Raw genomic sequence first — 18875 nt, 5'->3', positions numbered from 1 at the left:
TCACAGCCTTAATACCTCATGATAGCATACATATAACCATAGAATACAAGCCTGATCAAACATAAATTTAGAAAAGTCCTCTGTATGGTTTCTCCTTTCTAATAATTTCGTATATCGTATTCATTATTCTAATTATGCTATTCTTCATCACTCTCTTAAGAGCGTTATACCACCTAGACGAAAAATACTTTAAAAAAAGACACACAAGAAGACATCGGAGTGGTATCTTACATATAACGTCCTTTGCACCGCATTAAGCTAGATTAATTAGATCGCCAAAGTCCTACGTTAACGATACCGCATACGCGTCAGACTACTCTTTTGCCCAATAATAAGACATGCCAGAGCTCAAATGCTGTTTAGCTGACCCAGTAACGGAATCTCAATACCCTAGAGTCCGATGTCTTCTAATAACCAACTAGACATTCAAGTATGTAACTTAGTGTGGTATGAAGTGATCAACATCACAATACATTTAAGGATTGGAACGTGTCACGTGGGTCTTATCGATAAAGCTGTAGACGACGTCGGGAGGCCGCAGTGGATGCGCAGATGACCCCATCTTGCTTTGTCTGCGAGGTCCACTTTCAAAAGCACAACTTGATCTATTACTTGCTTAGAGAGGGGCATACCATTTCTCCTCAGCATACCCTTGCACCATGAGCGAACTATTGAAATATATCCTCACTCACGAGGAAGCATTCCGAAGGTAAGAACCGAGTCTGAAAGAGAAGCCCTAAAGCCTACCAAAATAGAGGAAGAATATCATACTTACCATCACTTTCATGTTCCCAGAAACCGTTTACCTTCTCTCTATTCCGACTTCACACCGCAGAAGAAGACAAACCCTGACGGCTACGCTGTTAACGTCGCAGCATGGGAACAAGCACTCAATCGAGCCGCAAAGCGCGGCTATACCTCCTCACGCGGTGTGCGGGTACGTTCCGGCTCAACTGTATCAGCCAAGAGCGGAACAGCACCCGTGAAACGAAAGAAGACAGACCACCTTATCCTGCGAACGGATGAGTCGCTGCTCCGGGATTTAGAGAGTCCGGAGTGGGGGAGACCCGTAGCTCTGGGTACTGTATTTGTGGGTCTATTATCTTTCTTTTGGTCGAAGGGTTGCTGGGCTAACTGATGGGTGTAATAGGACGAGGCAGTGCGCAATAATTCGATGATTCCATTGCCTGTTTACAAGACCACTGCTGGGCTTTTACAAAAGAAAAGTCAGTGGAAGCTGATTGATCCCGGGGTTTTGAATCCTTGGAATGTTATGAGCTGGGGCGCTCGGCAGCTCAAAGGCTTTGTTGTAGGTTCTGAGAGCGATTTGGCACCGAAGGTGCAGGTGCAGGAGTTGGTCTTGGTAGAGAACCTACAGGAAGCGGCAGACCTAGCAGTTAAGAAAGCTACAGGCAGCAACTCATCCAAGCTTGACCTTATCTACTCTAGGGAAAGCTTCGTTGAAGAGTTCGCGGTCATACTGAATGATGCTACGGAATTATCAGATGCAGATTTTGATGTCTTGTTGCTTTATTTATCACGCGATAGCGGTGCTATTGCATACGACGGCAAGGTAAGTTGGACGATATAAATATGGCGAGACTACCCAGATATTGACTGATTGATGGCTAGACAATCAAGTTCAAATCAGCGGATGAATCAGCGGAGATCACCCAACAGGACACAACCATTGCATCCATCAAGACGTTGGTGTCGACTATGTCGAAACAGGTCACGAGCCTGGAAGCGAAGATCGCCGAGCTGACTGTGTCTGCAAAGACGGCCTTGGCAAACAAGAACCGCATCTCTGCGCTGTCCGCCGTGCGTTCCAAGAAGATGGCTGAGCACAACCTCCAGCAGAGGTTCAACACCCTCATGCAGCTCGAGGAGGTTTATTCAAAGATCGAGCAAGCTGCTGGCCAGGTGGACATGGTGCAGGTAATGCAGGCAAGCACTGGTGTGCTTCGCGGTTTGCATACTCAGATCGGCGGTGCCGAGAGGGTTGAGGATATCGTTGAAGAACTGCGGGAGGAGATGACTAAGGTGGATGAGGTCGGAAGCATCATGAACGAGGCCGGTCCGGTCATTGACGAGGGAGAGATCGATGATGAGCTTGCGGCGATGGAGAAGAGCGACAGAGAGGCGAGAGAGAAGGAAGAGGCAGAAGTCACCAAGAACAGGCTTGCCGAACTGGACAGTGTCAAGCAAGCCTCTGATGAGGCCTCCCGCCGTGCACGTGCGGCCGAAGATGCGGAGTCCGCTCTGGCAGATAACATTATTGACAGACTCTCTAACATGTCTGTTGAGGACCGCCCGATGCAAGCAAACTGAGACTCTCCGAACTGTGGGAGAGATATTTGTCTTGCGTGAAAGAACAATTTGCTCTTCTGGGTGCTTCCCAATTCGAGTTCAATATGGCTTGTTTTAAGATCACCCAGATAGATCAATGACATGATTGGCATCGGTATCTGGGCTGAACTCAACGCCTGCACCATTCACCAGTAATCCAGCACCCTGCTGGGGTTCTGGTTCCCTCTGCCCAGATGAAGACGAAGATTCCCCAGGGATAATGGATCGTGACTGGGCCGCACTCTTTTTACGCGCATTCGCGATTAAACGCTTGAAATCGTCATCATGGTTGTTTGACCACTCATTGGCATCGAAGTCCTTGCGCATCACATTATTGGAAGTGGTGAATGGTGATGGGGCCGTGGCATGCCCACCCTGTGTGCGTTCCCAAACGTCCAGTTCCTGGAGCAATATCCGCTTAGACTTGGGGTTTTTTGAGTCGCAATTTGCATTCCACAAGTTCATCCACTCTGTGTGACGTCTCTGCAGCAGCTGTTTTTGTCCCCAGTCCGGGATTCCGAGATCTCGGAGCTTCTTTCGCAATGCATTATCCTTTAATATGGAGTAGTTTATAGCGGGAAGCCGCTCAGGCTGTTTGGTGGGGATGGTGAGGCCTCTTTGGGATATGGCTTTTAATGACCTGTAATTATTGTCCAGTTAGCACCATGTTTTAGACCCATGCAATAGAATTAACATACCCGAAAGATGCTGGGTTTGTAGGGGTTTTCTTAGGCGCTTCTTCTTCCTGTTGGTGTACGTTCAGGTGTGGAAACACCGCCTCTTCCTTCATCTTGCGAAAGCATATTGGGCAAGAAACCAATCCATCTTCTGTGAGACGATTAGACGGGTCTAGTATCCGTGTGATAAAAGTGTCATACCAGGCATATATTCTTCATCGTCTTGACTATCCTCGATGACCTCAGGCACGATCTGAGGAACAGTTTGGTCTTCTGTCGAGCTATTTGTGGATCTTTGAGAGCGAGTCCGTCGGCCTTGCGAACTTGTTTCTGGGACCTGAGCCTCCTCTTCCACTTGATTGACCTTGCGCTTCTTTCGGGTCGGCTTCTCTATTTCGTCTTCCCCCTTGGCAAGGCGCAAATTTTCCCGTCTCGCAAGGTCGAGTACACCAGGTCGTGCCAATTTGAACGCGTCGACGAGTTCCTGTACTGCCCAATTGCGACGTAGTTTGAGCTCCTGATCAGAGCTTCGACACGCCGGGCACTTGCCTTCTGTGCTGAGGCAACGGCGGATACATAGCGAGCAGAATGTGTGGCTGCAGGAAGTAATAACGGGGTTATCGAAGAAGTCTTTGCAGACCTGACATCGTAATGAGGATTCGAACGGCGCGAGTAGTGAAAGTGGCGTTTCCAACCAATCGGTGGAGTCGGCGAGCTCGAACGACTGATCCATTTAATCGATACCAAACCCCTGAGTTCGAGAGCTCTTTTCTGTAGAAATTCCAACCGGACTCGCCCGGCGATAGCTAACGAAGAGGAGAACGTGAGTGGAGAGCCGCCTGAGCAAGAGACCGCAAATGCCAAGACCCGCTGACTGATACGCGTTAAGTGGTTGAGCACGCGTCGGAGCAACTTGCACTTCAACAGCAACCATGGACTCGAAGTTGTATCTGGCTGAGAATGTTCTCAATGAGCGGCGCCCTGTATGATTTTCTCGTGTTGTTCATACAAGTAGGAGCTTACCAGAATTAGGTCACCTACCGCTTATTGAGCCGGGCGCTCAAAGTGCACGCCAACCGGGCCAAACAGTATGTTTTGCGCTCGCAGCAGCATAAATTAGATATGGAATCGAAACTGACACTCCATTGGATAGGATCCTGTTCGAATTCCACCGCAATGAGAACGCGAAGAAGCCACAAACCGTTCACGCAACCTACGTCATCTCCGGCATCCAGAAAGTGCCCGAGTCAGCCCCTACAAACGGCCATGCGGGCGATGAAGATGAGATGATGCAGAGTAGCCCTTACTTACCCAGTTCAATGCCGAACCAAGATGCAGCCTCGGACTCGATTCGCACTACCTCCATCGTGTTGGCACGCGAGGAAGACCTGGAAGGTACGCATATTCGTGGGTCTCGGCGATGGACTGATTACTGAACGAGTCGAGCAGATGCGAAAGCAACCTTCCAGTCGATATCTACAATCCATGTCTACAGTCTCCAGCCTACAGCTTTACCTGATTTGAATGTGTTGGTCGATGCCAATCGGGAGATTGCGAGTACACATGGGCAGGAGGATCCATTGGAGTGTGGGAAGCAATGGGGTATGATACAAAATCGCAATGTCAAGGTAGGCCATTCATTACTTCGACAGGTCTATCTTGATCTAATTTTTATACTTTTCAGCGGAGGACTGGCGCGCGCCCATCCCCACCTGCAGCTCCAGCTGTGAAGCCGCCCGCTGCCAAGGCATTGAAGCCTTCGACTGAGTCGACGGTGCCCGCTAAACGGCCGCTACAGAAAGAAACATCCTCAGTGAAGACGGAAGCTACCAAGCCCGATGAACCGAAGCCTGAGCCATCCTCTGCTGCCAACTCCCAGGCGTCCTCAAAGCCTTCAGGTAAAGCAGCGACAACCAAGCAAAAAGGCAATCTTTTCAGCTCTTTCGCCAAGGCGAAGCCGAAGACAAAGGCATCAGCTCCAGCAGAACCGGTTCGTGCACTTACTCGGGCAGCATTTATTATTGATCTTGTTTCACTAACCTTGACTGCAGGCCGCACCAAGTACAGAAGATGGTTAGTGAACTCCAATGGGCTTTGATACATTAGCTAACGTGTTTTAGTTGTGCTTGATGATGCATCTGAAGAAGAGGCGGAAGAACTGTTCCCTGATAGCACCGCTAAAGCAGCAGCAGAAAACCGCGCAAACAGGAAAGAGCGAGAGGAACGGCTCAAGAAAATGATGGATGATGATGATGATGACGAGGCTGACGGTATGCCCTGGCCCTCAACTACCAACCTGAAAAGAACCAACTGACATAGATCCAGACGAAGAAATGCCCGATGCCGATGAGGAGCCACGGGAGCCCACGCCTGTTGAGCAACTGCCACCGCCTAAGCCAACTGAACTTAAAGAAGAAGTGACTGTGCAAGGCGGGCGGCGGCGAGGCAAGCGTCAAGTCATGAAGAAGAAGACGGTCAAGGACGAAGAAGGATACTTAGGTTTGTGCATCCCGCCGAGGCCCCTTCGTTTGACGAGGTATACTAATCTCTTACAGTTACCCGGGAAGAGGCGACGTGGGAATCTTTCTCCGAGGATGAGCCGGTGCCTAAGAAGAAGCCCGCAGTTAATGTTCCAAAGGCGAAGGCTGGCAAAGCTGCGGGGCAGGGTAATATCATGTCTTTCTTTGGGAAGAAGTGATGTAGCATTATTGAGGTGTCCAATGAATGCCTAAAAGCATAGATATCTAATACCAAAGCATACATGTGAAGTATATCAACCCCAAAAAAGGAAATTCCGCGATGTCGATCTTCTCCGCACTTTATGTGGGGAAGAGTGTCATCGTGCCTGGACCGATGTCACCTCGATTTCACCGTGTACTTTGTATTCCTCCGAGGTAACTGCCTTACAGTTCCTATACAAGACTGTATAGCTCCAAAATGTACTTGTGAAAAGCCACGGAGAAATTGTATTCGTGCAGTGGAATGTATCCCTATCCGGTTGGGATCGACATACATCCCCTCTTATTTACCCCAGCCTTCTTCCCTGTAACAGGACAAGTCTGTCCCTCACTTTCTTCCTACGTGACACCTGCGCTATGACTCTTCATGCTGTGCTTGCAGTCGCTCTGCTGAGCCTTCAGGCCAGCGCCCTCCCAGATAGCGACGACCCAGCCATCTTGCGACGCGCCTGCCCAGACTACACCTCCTATGCATCAACACCACAGTGAGTGTCCCCAATCCCATAGAGGTGTACTGAGTACCTGCTAAATAAGAATTTCAATATCACAGCGCTCCCTATAGTGGTGGTCCCTTGAATCTTCCCTTTCAGCGCCCCGCGGAACCATGTCGGACATTCTCATCGCCCGCCGTGGAGAAAGTCATTGAAGATATCACCTCGCGTCTAGTCGATAAAGATCTGGCCCAGCTATTTCGAAATGCATTTCCGAACACCCTAGACACTACAATTCGGTGGCATACGAATGGAACCACATCATCTGGCACCAATGCTAGGCGGGATGGCGCGCAATGGACCGGCGTGCAGACCTTCGTTGTGACAGGCGATATCAACGCCGAGTGGCTCCGTGACTCAACAAATCAGCTCACAAATTATCAGAAACTGGCTGCCAAGGACAAGAGTCTGTACTCGCTGATCCTAGGTGCCATTAACACCCAGTCCGAGTTCGTCATTCAGTCACCCTACTGCAATGCTTTCCAGCCACCGGCCCTCAGCGGTATCAAGCCGGAAGCTAGCACCCAAAAGGATACTGTGCATCCTGCCTATGACGAGTCTTTTGTGTTCGAGTGCAAGTATGAACTGGACTCTCTGGCCCATTTCCTACAGCTAGGCACTGAGTTCCATGAGAATACTGGTTCGATTGAGTTTTTGACTGATCGCTGGTATAAAGCGTTGGAAACTGTGTTGAACACCATTGACGCGGAGTCTGAGTCCACCTTCAATACTCAGGGCCAATTTGTCCGAAATCAGTACACGTTCCAGCGAGAGACTACCATTGGCACTGAGACCCTCAACCTAGCTGGTGTAGGCAACCCGCTAAACAGCGAGACCGGCCTCATTCGCAGCGCGTTCCGGCCTAGTGATGATGCTACAATTCTAGGCTTCTTCATTCCACCCAACGCTATGATGTCTGTACAGCTCCAAAAGACAGCGAAAGTCATCAAGGCCGCTGGTGGGCCTGCAAGTCTTGTTGCAGACCTGCAGGAACGCGGCACCAAGCTAGCCAAGGCAGTTCGGGATCACGGAATTGTTCAACACCCCAAATATGGAGATGTCTACGCCTTCGAAGTCGACGGGTACGGGTCACGTATTCTCATGGACGATGCCAACATTCCTTCACTGCTCTCATTGCCTTACCTCGGCTTTATGGACAAATCAGACCCCGTCTACCAGAATACACGCAAAATGATCACCAATAAGGCTTCCAACCCGTACTACCTGGTTGGTCCACAGTTCCACGGTATTGGTGGCCCCCATATCGGTCTTGAGAACGCCTGGCCAATGTCTCTACTTGTCCAAGCCATGACCTCAGACGACGACGCCGAGATCATTGGAAACCTCAACCTTGTCCGTAACTCCAGCTTGCTTGGGCTTGTCCATGAATCTATCAATGTTACCAATATCAAAGACTACACCCGTCCTTGGTTCTCGTGGGCGAACTCGGTCTTCGCGCAGACTGTTCTGAAGATTGCGGCTGAGAGACCTCATTTAATCTTTGGTATTGATGCAAAGCCTTATACTCTGGAATAGGGTTGACAGAATGTCTGCTTGTGGCTTGGGCTTCTTTGGTTGTTCTTGAAAATACCCGTGGACCTTGATCCTGTCCTTATATATTTTATCATTATTCATTGCATGAATTCTGGAGTCTGCCAGGCTTTTTTCGATTCCTTACCATTCCAGGTTCGACGCTTTGCTCAGTCGTGACAAGATGCTCAGTCGTGACAAGAATAGATTTAATGACCAATCTTATGGTGCTCGATGAGATATAGATTTTTTTTTATGCACCAACGAGACCACTTGGCATGTTGGTGCCTATGCGGGATGTGGCTTAAGCATGTCTCGGACCAGGGCCTAGATGAGGATCCGATGAGATCCGATCATCCCACCAAAGAGGGTCTGCCTCATCATGGAACTACTTCTCCTAAATCAAGTTCTGTATCGTATCATATCGAGGCTTTTCGCTTTTGCCTAGATGATCTGGCAATCTACCCGTTTGGGGTTTTGATTGCCTGCTACATCCATGACTCTTACAGCAATGACCCGGGGCTAAGGGGCTTAATGCCACCATAAGCATTAGCTTAGCGTTAGCTTGATTCTCATCCATAGGGAATATAATATGCCTAACCTTCCCAAAGAAAGCGAACTTTAACTTTTTCACACTACCTAAAATGTCATCTCACTTTCTGCTAACCCTCTTTCACCAACTGTTCAATATCTTCATCCATTCCACGAGAGATGGCCGAATCCTTGCGCGAGTCCATGGACTCATACAAAAAGAGCCTACCCAATCCAATAATCTTTTACTATTAGTACCGATTGCTCTATCGGTTATCCTTGATATCCTAGTAAGCCACTCATAAATCCCTGTTCCCTCTTGCAGGGGCTAATGGGCCTCAGATCCGATATATTATTGGCCACGTCTTAATGTCTATCTTGATCATTGAAACTGTGGGGAAGCAGACCAATTCTTCTGACCACGGGGACAAGAAGCCAGCTCCCTCCAGCCGCCAACTACTCCAAACCATTACCGCCACCTACCGCAGAGGTGGCCTCCGTCTTCTCCTGAATGGCATCGGTTCCGCCTGTACCTACTGGGCGATACACTCCTCGGTAGCAAAAATATCAAGCATCCTACTTCCCAGTCCGGTCGCGTATATCATTGCATCAGTCCTGCTAGCTGAGACCCATTTCTTCTGGACTGCACGCACCATCCTTCCACGCGACCAGCTACACCTCGTGCCCGCACGTGACCGGCAACGTTGGAAGGTCCTAGTGATCCCTGCTTTGTTTTATGCGGTAGCCGAAACGGTGATGATGCATGTGCCGGCTCTATTCGACAGCGACCTGACTGCACCGGAAGAGGAAGTCGTGATTGTCGGACTATCGTACATTGTGGGATCTGACATCCTGATAGCCGGGCTCATGCTTTTTGCCCAGCTGTTTCTGCTCTTTCCCTCTTACATAGTGTTAATCCTGGTCCAGGCGAGTCTTTTGCCGCCAACCTGCGAAACGCTGGTGTTTATGCCGAGAGAGCAGCGGCGGGGCAGACGGGTGGGGGAGATCTTTGCAGTTGATGGAGGACCGCTACGAGTACAGGAGGCGGTGCAGATGGTTGGGGTGGCAAGGTTGCTCTGGTGTCTGGAACTGCATGGAAAGATGTGTTTATGTCTGTTTGGGGTTGCCGCTGTGGTGCATTCGGCGGTCTACTCTATGAAGTAGAAGGGAATATCCCACTTCCTCCCACGGGGAACAGGTCAGTGGAGTTCGAAATACTTTCTGCAAAACAGTACCAATTTCATTTGAAGGGTTTCGGCATCATCACAGGCAACCCATGCAATCCTACCGATGCCGAGTCTCCACAACGCCAAACACTAGCTCAGAGACTAATCTATCTACAATTTCCGTAAACTTTGATTAAGGAACTCCTGGGTTTCCTCTTTATAAGCATATTCAGAGGATGTCACAATGATTGGGATTTCTAGCGAGTACGTGTAAGTCATACCTCATTTTCATGGCCTGCCGTACTATTCAGACAAACTCGACCAACTTCCCGATCCGGTCCTTAGGATTCTTCAATTTACTTTCAATCCCGAGGTCGACGTCTCCAATTCACCAGACATGTTCTAGTTTTATATTTAGCTTATCAGCCATTTAGACTTGGTCATTATAGAAAGGCGGCCTTTAATATGTAGGGTAGCATATATATTTCGAGAAAGATGAAGTAGTGAGAGACTTGTGACACCCTATGTATACATCCCTATGAGGACTTCGGCATCCTTTCACACTTTAGACTGTCTCTTCTCAAGCGCCTTTCGCCGAGTACGAATCGCCTTTGTTTCCTCCCTCAGCGCCAATCCCGCCATAATCTCCTCACTTCCACCGCCAACTACATGAACCCGAGCATCCCGACTAATTTGCTCAATTCTAGCACCTTTGCCAGCCTTGTTGTATCCTGCACCTCCCATAATCTGCTGCGCTTCTCGAACACTCTTCTCCAAAGCCCTGGTCGACATGACTTTAAGCAAGGCAGTCATGCCTCCAATGTTGACATCGTCGGAAGGGCGGTCTTTGGTAAGTTCGAGGATATTTACAAGCTGTTCCATGAATGCATAGGCTGGCTCAATCATAAGACCAAATTTGAAGATCTTGGACTGAATTGCCTGCTTTTCAATCAGCGGAGAACCAAATGTCTCGCGTTGGATGGCGTAGTTGTAGGCATCTTCGGCGCAGACTCGGGCAAGTCGCAAGGACGCACAGGCAAGGGAAAGGCGTTCTGGGTTGAAGTCTGAATAAAATATTAGCAGACGATCCAAGCCCTTGGTCCAAGGCGACTCACTCGACATGATAAGTGGGAATCCCTTGTTCTCTTGACCGATGAGGTTTTCGACTGGGACGCGCACATCCTCAAACTCGATGAAAGTTGAACCTATAAGTGTGTTAATTGACAATGGATTCACAGGGCTACATGAAAAAGAATGAACGCACCACTCGCATTCACACCCGAGTTATGCATACGCCTTCGAGTCACACCCGCAGTAGCCAAGGGAATAACAAGCAAGCTGATACCAGACCTGCCCGGACCACCAGTCCTAACAGCAGCAGTGCAATAGTCAGCCCAGATACCATTGGTAATCCATTTCTTCGCCCCATTCACAATGTAGTGCTTCCCATCCCGCTGGGCTGTAGTGCTGATATTGGCAACATCAGAACCAGCTTAAAAGTGGAAAAAGTTAGCAAGTCCTTGTTTTTAGGAAGATATATTTCCACCAAGAGTGAACATTCACATACCATCCGGCTCGGTAATCCCCAAACAAAACCTAATATCGCCCCTCGCAACACCGGGAAGCCACCTCTTTCTCTGCTCATCATTTCCAAAACGTGCAATAGGCGGGCATCCAATCGCATTACCACCACCAAGCCCCCAAATAACACCGACATATCCAGCGCGCGTCAGCTCGTCAGTTACAATCAGCGAGCACCACGTATCCCACTTCTCGCGCGGCACATTCCCAGGCAGGGAGAGGCCGGCTGAGTCCTCCTCGTTCGTGAGAGGATGGACGATGCTGTAGCCTAGCTTGCTATGGCGACGACGTACAGCTTCGGGGACTTGGCCTGCTTCTTCCCACTCTCTGGCATAGGGGGAGATGTATGTGTCGATGTATTCGCGCACGGTGGCCCGTAGGTTGTGGTGCAGGTCTGTGTAGTATGGACTACGGATGTCTAGCTGTGGGAGAAGGGGCTCGCTGTATGGAGCTGTTGCGGGACGGAGAGTTTCGGCCATTATGAAGTTGTATTCAGTGCTATAGGAAGATAGATAGGTAACTAGGTAATATGGTTGTATTTGACTGTTTGATGATTTGGAAGTACAAAGTGGTTTAATGCGGGGAAGACGAAGCTCGGTCGCCTGTGAAGAATGTGGGGAGAGCTACTTGGCCGAGGCCCGAATGCTGATCTTCATCTTGTGCTTCATAGAGGGGAGTTATGCATTTGTATCGTTATTATTTGGGTATATGGTATTAGAGGCCAAACTCATTGGGTCCCTTGTCTTTGTTTTAGACCGTCATTCTTGTGCTTCCTGCGCTTCCTCGAATCGGCGAACGGCTTTTTTCATCGCTCGCAAATGCTCCTTGACATCCTGGCAGTTCCACCGCTTCTCCGATTTGGGTTCCAACATTCTTCTGATACATGTCATGAGAGAATCCGCCACTGAGATTCCATTGTCCAGCACGATCGAGCCATAATCAACCTTGGCGGCGAAATCCGCAGGGAAAATGGTGCGTTCGGACGGATCATGGCCTGACCCGCGAGTCAGATCACTCAAGACGAATTGTCTCTCCATCTTTGTGTTCAAACGATAAACAGTCTCGAAGAGAATGACGCCAAGTGCGTAAACATCGAGCTTTTCGTCAATCTTATATTCATCAAAGTAATCCACCGGTGAGCTTGGGCCAGTTTGAGGCGCAGATAGATTGGCTGGAGGACGATAGAATTCCGTTCCAACTACCCGCTGTATATTTGGACCCTGTCGGTATGGTGTCATAGTGCCCTGTGCGGGTTCGTTGATGTGAGAGATGTCTGCCACGAGACCAAAGTCCCCGATGCGAGGACGACAGAACTGGGTGGGGGAAGCTTCGCCGGAGCTGCACGTAAGGCATATGTCTGCTGTGCTGCTCTCTGGTGCACAAAGGAAGATGTTTGCAGGCTTCAGGTCACGATGTACAATTCCCTTCGAGTGGAGATACTCAACACCCGAAACAATGTCCATCACGAGCTTTAGTGAGGGCAGTAGGTGGAAGCAATGACGCCTGGCAAGTGAACATTGATCGTACTTCGGAGTGGCTTGAGGGTTCAGATACGCGCCGAGAGAAATAGGGTGGAGGGACATTTGGATGTGAAGAATGACCGCGGGGGGTTGCTGGCCAGGCCGGTAACGGGGTTGAACTTGAAGCTTAGACTGATCTTGGCTCAGACCATCAGTGAAGATGTCATCGGTATCCCCGAAAGTGGATGTTTGGTCAACAGAAGTGTTCCCATCGAAGGTACGGGGAATGGATTCAATGTCATCATCCTCCTCATCCAATCCCCTTCGTGAACTTTTCTTTGACTGATGAGATGACGTAGTCCCGTGGCTCTCCCAGCGATGAACGCTCTCGTTGAAGCTATGATCTTCAGGCAGGGAACTTGACTGGGACTCAGGATTTGAATTTTCGGAATATCCAAAAACAACCCCCATACTGGACTCGTTTGGGCTGTCCGGAGAAGGCAAGTTGTCTTGCGACTGGTCATTTTCTGTGCTAGAAAGGTGGTCTTCGACTGGAGGTGGGTGCGAGTGATGGGCCTGCTCAACCCATGCACCATAGTATCGAACAATATTTGTATGCTCAAGGCGGGCAAGTGTTCGAATTTCCTTCATGATAACCTCGAGCTGATTTTGACCTCCAAATTGCAGCTGCTCAAGTCGCCTTTGGCTGAGTGGAATCTTCTTGACGGCGTAGTCTTGTCCATCGATGTGGTTCGTGACGTGGTACACTTCGCCGAAGGACCCACGGCCCAAGATCTTGAGTTCCTGGAATTCGACAGAATATCTTGACAGCTGATTGTATGGCGGGGCTGTTGGAGACCTGAAAAGAGGAACCCCTACGGGTGAACTGCCAAACAGGGGTATCGATGGGTTCGGAAAGTTCATTGGCCCATGGGGAACGGTTGGAAGGAAATCCACCTTATTAGCAGGAGGAAGCTGTTTCCTAAACGATGAAACTGGTTCGGTGTTCCGCCGGAACAGAGTGGGATTCTCCACATCTTCAACGCTGGATCTCTTTATCGAAGGTTTTGTGATTAAAGCACGGTCCTCGCCGGAGCCAATTGTGGGAGATCGTGCATCGGGTTCATGGAAATTCATTTCCTCGAGAGCAGTTATACTAAGTAAGTCGAGATTATCCCGATAACTCTGCCTACTCTGCCCCATTTCCTCTCTGTCAATGCCATCGGCCAAGATACCGTGGGACGACAGGAACTGTGATTTGAATTTGTAGAGCTTCTTGCCAAGATACTGAGCCTCGGGGCTATGTCGACTGAACGGTTTATTTGAGCCACGTTGAGCATTAAGAATGTCTGCTGCCCGACTCTGGCAGTAAAATTCCAAGAGGGCGGCTGTCATAACATTGGCATGTTGATTTGCATTTACACTCGCCAGGTCTTGCGGTAATGTTGATCTATCGCCGAAAGAGATCGAAGAGTCTGCATCTGTAGAACTCGAGTCTTTCGGGACTTGCTTGGTCTTGTCCTTGTCCTTCTTCGGGCTGCGAGATTGATTCTCTGCCGCATGTCGAGGAGTTGATGACCCAGATTCCTGGATTTGGTTTGCTTCTGAACTTGAGTCGGAATCTGAGTCCGATGGTATTTCTGCTGCTGATCGGAACATCGACATATTGATATACTTTTCATTCAAATAGCAGGCGCAATGAAGACTTGGATTAGCGCTGTGCTGGCGCCATTGGCGATGAGGGGTGAAGCACACAGAAAATTTTAAGAAAAGAAGAAGAGGAAGGAAAAGCAAGTCAGGCACATAAGTTGGTATAAACCGGGCTGCCTTTCGGAAACTTGGGCTGAGTGTTGCCCCGCAGTAAAAAGAAAAGAGCGAGTTCTTTGATCAAGGGCAATGACATAAAACTGAAAGAAGACAGAAAGGAAGAGGTGTCAGATATTCCTTGGACGGAGATGCCACGTTGGGATTGAGATCAAAAGGATATAAACATATCACAGAAGCCTAGCGGGGGATTGTGTCAAGCTTCCATCGGGTTCTACTAGAATGTCTCCAGCAGGGCGTGGGGCATGCGGCTCTTGGCGGAATATCGAAGGTGACTTGGGCAGAGTTTGAGATTGTACATCAAAGGAAATCCGTAAATAGATCGAAGAAACAGACAAACACTTGGCCTTAAGATCGAGTCATTCGATGCCAAGCCCAGGGAGGCGAGTCATCCGTTTCCGAACCCGTGGACTTGGCGCCTTCTCAGATATATGATCAAAGGCTATACCTATCTACTAGATATAGCTACTCATGTACTCCGTATATCGTCTATTAAATTGTACCTCTTCTATGTAACATGAAAAAAAAAAAAAAAATTTAAAAAACAAAAATAACATCTAGAGTTGCTTAGGTAATTGGGGCCTCGAGCCTTTGACCAATCAGATAATCCCGAATGCTTGTTCAATTTAGCTTATCTTATCACACGTGACTATCACGCGTAAACGTCACGTCGAAGGCGCGACAGCGCGACTCGCACAAGGAGTTGCCCGCTCAACACATTCTGAAGTTTACGAGCCCATTCTCTTCCCACGTCATTTCCACCACCAGCCTGATCGTGATTCTGTGAACCTCAGTCTAGGAGTTGTCGTCATGCCTGAAGCTATCATCCCTCCCCAGAAGCGGGTACTGGGCGATGCGGGCAATAATTCCAACGGTATCTTGAAATCTGCCAGCACCCCTAAAAAGCGGAAACTCGACAATGAACCGTCTGTGAAGTTCACGCCATCTTCGCAGATTGCTCGCCGAAAGATTGGCTCGACACAACCGCAGAAAAGTCAATTCGAGGAGGAGGTTCTCGAAAAGTTGACGCAGGATATCGGCGACTTGAAGGAGAACAACTCAGAGAAGGACCAGCAATGGGAGCGCCCCCCCACTTGGTGACTTCGATGAAACCAAGGAAAACATCTGTTTCCAACAGATTGACGCGGAAGAAGCAACGCTGATGGGAAAGCCTGCTATTCGGCTTTTCGGTGTCACCGAGGTAAATATGTTTGCCATTCGCTGGGTTTTCGTATCTAACAACATTAATAGGCTGGACAATCGGTTTGCCTTCACGTTACTGGCTTCGAACATTACCTCTACATTGCCGCTCCTGTGAGCTTCACCAAAGCGGATTGCGACCCTTACAAACATTTCCTAGAGCAAAAGCTAGGCCAGAGCTTCACTGCAATCTCGTCCGTGCAGCTCACAATGCGTGAGAACATCTACGGGTTTCAGGGAAACCAGAAAAGTTATTATATTAAGATTACGGTTACTGAGCCAAAATTGGCCGCCCGACTGCGAAGTGCGTTAGAGACTGGCAGTGGAAGCATGAACTACAAGGGTATGTGGAGTGGAGCAGATGGAATCCTCACATTTGACAATATTCAATACCTCTTGCGCTTTATGATTGATACTGGGCTGGCTGGAATGGCTTGGGTCGAGGCAATGGCTGGGAAATATCGTCTTCTTGGACAGAGTCAACGATTGTCCAACTGCCAAATTGAAGCTTGTGTCGACTATCAGAATATGGTAGCTCACCCGCCGAACGGGGAATGGGCTAAAATGGCACCTCTTCGCGTCCTCTCCTTTGATATTGAGTGTGCCGGGCGGAAAGGTATCTTCCCGGAACCCAACATGGACCCCGTCATCCAAATCGCCAACGTCGTTACTCGATACGGAGAGACAAAGCCATTCATCAGAAACGTCTTTGTCCTGGATACATGCAGTTTGATCGTCAATACCCAAATCCTGGAATTCGAAAAGGAAGAGAAGATGCTCGACGCCTGGCGCGACTTTGTTGAAAAGGTGGACCCTGACGTTATTATCGGATACAACATTGCCAACTTCGACTTCCCGTACCTACTCGATCGTGCCAAGCACTTGAAATGCACAGGATTCCCCTATTGGACCAGATTGAAAGGTTTCAAGACAGAGGCCAAGGATGCAAATTTTTCGAGCAAGCAAATGGGCAATCGAGACACGAAAGCGACGAATACAAACGGCAGAATTCAACTTGATCTTCTCCAATTGGTTCAGAGAGATCACCAGTTGAGAAGTTACACCCTTAATTCCGTGTCCTATGAGTTTTTGAAGGAGCAAAAGGAAGATGTTCACCACACCATGATTACTGAGCTGTTCAACGGTACCCCGGATTCAAGACGACGACTCGCAGTATACTGTTTGAAAGATGCATATCTGCCACAGCGATTAATGGATAAATTGATGTGCCTTGTCAACTACACAGAGATGGCAAGAGTCACGGGTGTACCGTTTAATTTCCTCTTGTCTCGAGGACAGCAAGTCAAGTTCATCAGTCAACTGTTCCGGAAAGCCCGAGAGCAACAACTCGTTATTCCCAATTCCAAGCCCCAGGACGAGCAGGATTACGAAGGTGCGACTGTTATCGAGCCGAAGCGAGGATACTATGGAGTGCCTGTTGCAACCCTTGATTTCGCATCACTATATCCTTCAATCATTCAAGCACACAACCTCTGTTACACGACCTTGCTCAACAAGAGTAGCGTTGAGAAATTAAACCTGAAGAAGGACGAAGATTACATCGTGACTCCAAACGGAGACATGTTTTGCACAACCAAAGTTCGCAAAGGCCTTTTGTCCCAAATTCTCGAAGAGCTGCTGTCAGCAAGAAAGCGCGCGAAGAAGGAGTTGGCTACTGAGACCGATTCCTTTAAAAAAGCAGTGCTGAACGGTCGTCAACTCGCTTTGAAGATCAGCGCAAACAGTGTCTACGGTCTGACTGGTGCGACAGTGGGTAAACTGCCTTGTCTTCCCATTGCCAGTAGTACGACGAGTTACGGTCGTCAGATGATTGAGAAGACAAAGCAAGAGGTAGAAGCACGCTACACCATCGCGAACGGTTACTCTCATGATGCTGAAGTCATCTACGGTGATACCGATTCCGTCATGGTCAAATTTGGCGTTACCGAACTGGCAGATGCGATGAAGCTTGGCCAAGAAGCAGCAGACTTTGTTTCTTCCAAGTTCATCGCGCCCATCAAGCTTGAATTCGAGAAAGTGTACTTCCCTTATCTTTTGATCAACAAGAAACGATACGCTGGACTGTACTGGACGAACCCCGACAAACATGACAAGATGGACACAAAGGGTATTGAGACAGTCCGACGTGATAACTGCCTGATGGTTCAAAATGTCATTGAAACCGTGCTGAACAAAATCCTGATTGACCGAGATCTTGATGGGGCGCAAGAGTAAGTTGACACATCTCTCAAACCCAGCTATCAAGAAACTAACATAATATCTAGCTACGTCAAAGCCACTATTTCGGATCTGCTCCAAAATAAGATCGATATGTCGAAACTAGTTATCACAAAAGCACTGTCGAAACGCAAAGAGGACTATGCAGGCAAGCAGGCACACGTCGAACTTGCGGAGCGCATGCACAAGCGTGACGCAGGTTCTGCGCCAACACTCGGTGATCGTGTGGCCTATGTCATGATCAAGGGTGCTAGTGATTCCAAGGGCTATGAACGAGCAGAAGATCCCATCTTCGTTCTGGAAAACAACATTCCCATCGATACTAAGTACTACCTCGACAACCAACTTACAAACCCACTCAACCGTATCTTCGAACCCATCTTGGGTGAGAAGAAGGCAGGCCAGTTACTCACTGGCGAGCACACACGGTCTATCACGAAAGCGGCGTCGAGCCTGGGCGGACTGATGAAGTTCGCCAAGAAAACACAGACCTGCATGGGCTGCAAGAAACCCCTCTCCAGCAAGGACGAGATGGATGGTGCAGTCTGCTCGAACTGCCGCCCTCGCCTTGGTGAACTTTACACCAAGACTCTCACCAAGGTCTCTGATCTAGAGGTTCGGTTCGGGCGCCTGTGGACTCAGTGCCAGCGATGCCAAGGCAGTCTTCACTGTGAGGTCATCTGCTCATCCCGTGATTGTCCGATTTTCTACATGCGCATGAAAGCGAAGAAAGATGTGGAAGATTCACAGAAAGACTTGTCCCGATTCGACTTTGACGCTGGTGCTTGGTAAGGAGAGAGCTTTCTCCACTATGACTTATTTTTCTTGAATAGCTGGCTTTTTTTGGTGGTATGGTTAGGTCTTGAGCATGGATGAATGGCGTTGAAGCTTGAAAATAATGTACAATGAGATTGAAATAATAACAAGAAGCTGTTTTCTTCTTTTTGCATCTTTTCCAAGATCTTTTTTTCATGCTACCTTCAGTTTCTCGGATCCGTCCTTGGAGTTAGTAGCTATTCTAGTGAGACTCTAGACTTGAGTGCATACAATAGTCAATAGAGACACTGCACAATACATAAACGATAGACAA

The 18875-nt window shown here is 48.8% G+C and overlaps 8 protein-coding genes across 8 annotated transcripts; 5 read left to right on the top strand and 3 right to left on the bottom strand.

The window, feature by feature from the left end:
- Nucleotides 1-659: 659 nt before the first annotated feature.
- N7487_001761 (putative vacuolar sorting protein SNF7 family protein) lies at nucleotides 660-2331 on the top strand (the record flags this gene model as incomplete). The annotated part of the gene is made up of 4 exons (XM_056869509.1): nucleotides 660-709; nucleotides 796-1090; nucleotides 1151-1573; nucleotides 1633-2331. 4 exons carry the CDS (start codon nucleotides 660-662, stop codon nucleotides 2329-2331), a joined length of 1467 nt encoding a protein of 488 aa, XP_056734293.1.
- An 8-nt stretch (nucleotides 2332-2339) lies between these two features.
- Nucleotides 2340-3759, bottom strand: rad18 (E3 ubiquitin-protein ligase RAD18; the record flags this gene model as incomplete). The annotated part of the gene is made up of 3 exons (XM_056869508.1): nucleotides 2340-2989; nucleotides 3048-3177; nucleotides 3228-3759. The coding sequence occupies 3 exons, from the start codon at nucleotides 3757-3759 to the stop codon at nucleotides 2431-2433; spliced, it is 1221 nt and encodes a 406-aa protein (XP_056734292.1). The 3' UTR covers nucleotides 2340-2430.
- A 199-nt stretch (nucleotides 3760-3958) lies between these two features.
- On the top strand, nucleotides 3959-5724 carry N7487_001759 (uncharacterized protein; the record flags this gene model as incomplete). Its single annotated transcript, XM_056869507.1, has 9 exons — nucleotides 3959-4009; nucleotides 4059-4114; nucleotides 4180-4421; nucleotides 4476-4654; nucleotides 4711-5016; nucleotides 5078-5087; nucleotides 5147-5296; nucleotides 5352-5525; nucleotides 5582-5724. The coding sequence occupies 9 exons, from the start codon at nucleotides 3959-3961 to the stop codon at nucleotides 5722-5724; spliced, it is 1311 nt and encodes a 436-aa protein (XP_056734291.1).
- A 397-nt stretch (nucleotides 5725-6121) lies between these two features.
- Nucleotides 6122-7791, top strand: N7487_001758 (glycoside hydrolase family 125 protein; the record flags this gene model as incomplete). The annotated part of the gene is made up of 2 exons (XM_056869506.1): nucleotides 6122-6249; nucleotides 6315-7791. 2 exons carry the CDS (start codon nucleotides 6122-6124, stop codon nucleotides 7789-7791), a joined length of 1605 nt encoding a protein of 534 aa, XP_056734290.1.
- An 894-nt stretch (nucleotides 7792-8685) lies between these two features.
- N7487_001757 (uncharacterized protein) lies at nucleotides 8686-9480 on the top strand (the record flags this gene model as incomplete). The annotated part of the gene is made up of 1 exon (XM_056869505.1): nucleotides 8686-9480. One exon carries the CDS (start codon nucleotides 8686-8688, stop codon nucleotides 9478-9480), a length of 795 nt encoding a protein of 264 aa, XP_056734289.1.
- A 560-nt stretch (nucleotides 9481-10040) lies between these two features.
- Nucleotides 10041-11542, bottom strand: N7487_001756 (acyl-CoA dehydrogenase family protein; the record flags this gene model as incomplete). Its single annotated transcript, XM_056869504.1, has 4 exons — nucleotides 10041-10546; nucleotides 10598-10687; nucleotides 10747-10974; nucleotides 11050-11542. 4 exons carry the CDS (start codon nucleotides 11540-11542, stop codon nucleotides 10041-10043), a joined length of 1317 nt encoding a protein of 438 aa, XP_056734288.1.
- A 279-nt stretch (nucleotides 11543-11821) lies between these two features.
- Nucleotides 11822-14188, bottom strand: N7487_001755 (putative protein kinase; the record flags this gene model as incomplete). Its single annotated transcript, XM_056869503.1, has 1 exon — nucleotides 11822-14188. The coding sequence occupies one exon, from the start codon at nucleotides 14186-14188 to the stop codon at nucleotides 11822-11824; it is 2367 nt and encodes a 788-aa protein (XP_056734287.1).
- A 969-nt stretch (nucleotides 14189-15157) lies between these two features.
- On the top strand, nucleotides 15158-18577 carry N7487_001754 (DNA-directed DNA polymerase delta POL3; the record flags this gene model as incomplete). Its single annotated transcript, XM_056869502.1, has 4 exons — nucleotides 15158-15369; nucleotides 15422-15548; nucleotides 15599-17778; nucleotides 17833-18577. 4 exons carry the CDS (start codon nucleotides 15158-15160, stop codon nucleotides 18575-18577), a joined length of 3264 nt encoding a protein of 1087 aa, XP_056734286.1.
- Between the last annotated feature and the right edge of the window lie 298 nt (nucleotides 18578-18875).

This window comes from Penicillium crustosum (genome assembly GCF_028827405.1).
Source record: "Penicillium crustosum strain IBT 35664 chromosome Unknown utg000001l_segment0_segment0, whole genome shotgun sequence".
NCBI lineage: Eukaryota > Fungi > Ascomycota > Eurotiomycetes > Eurotiales > Aspergillaceae > Penicillium > Penicillium crustosum.
The sequence above is the reverse complement of the archived record's forward strand: the minus strand, read 5'-3'. Positions and strand labels throughout refer to the sequence as shown.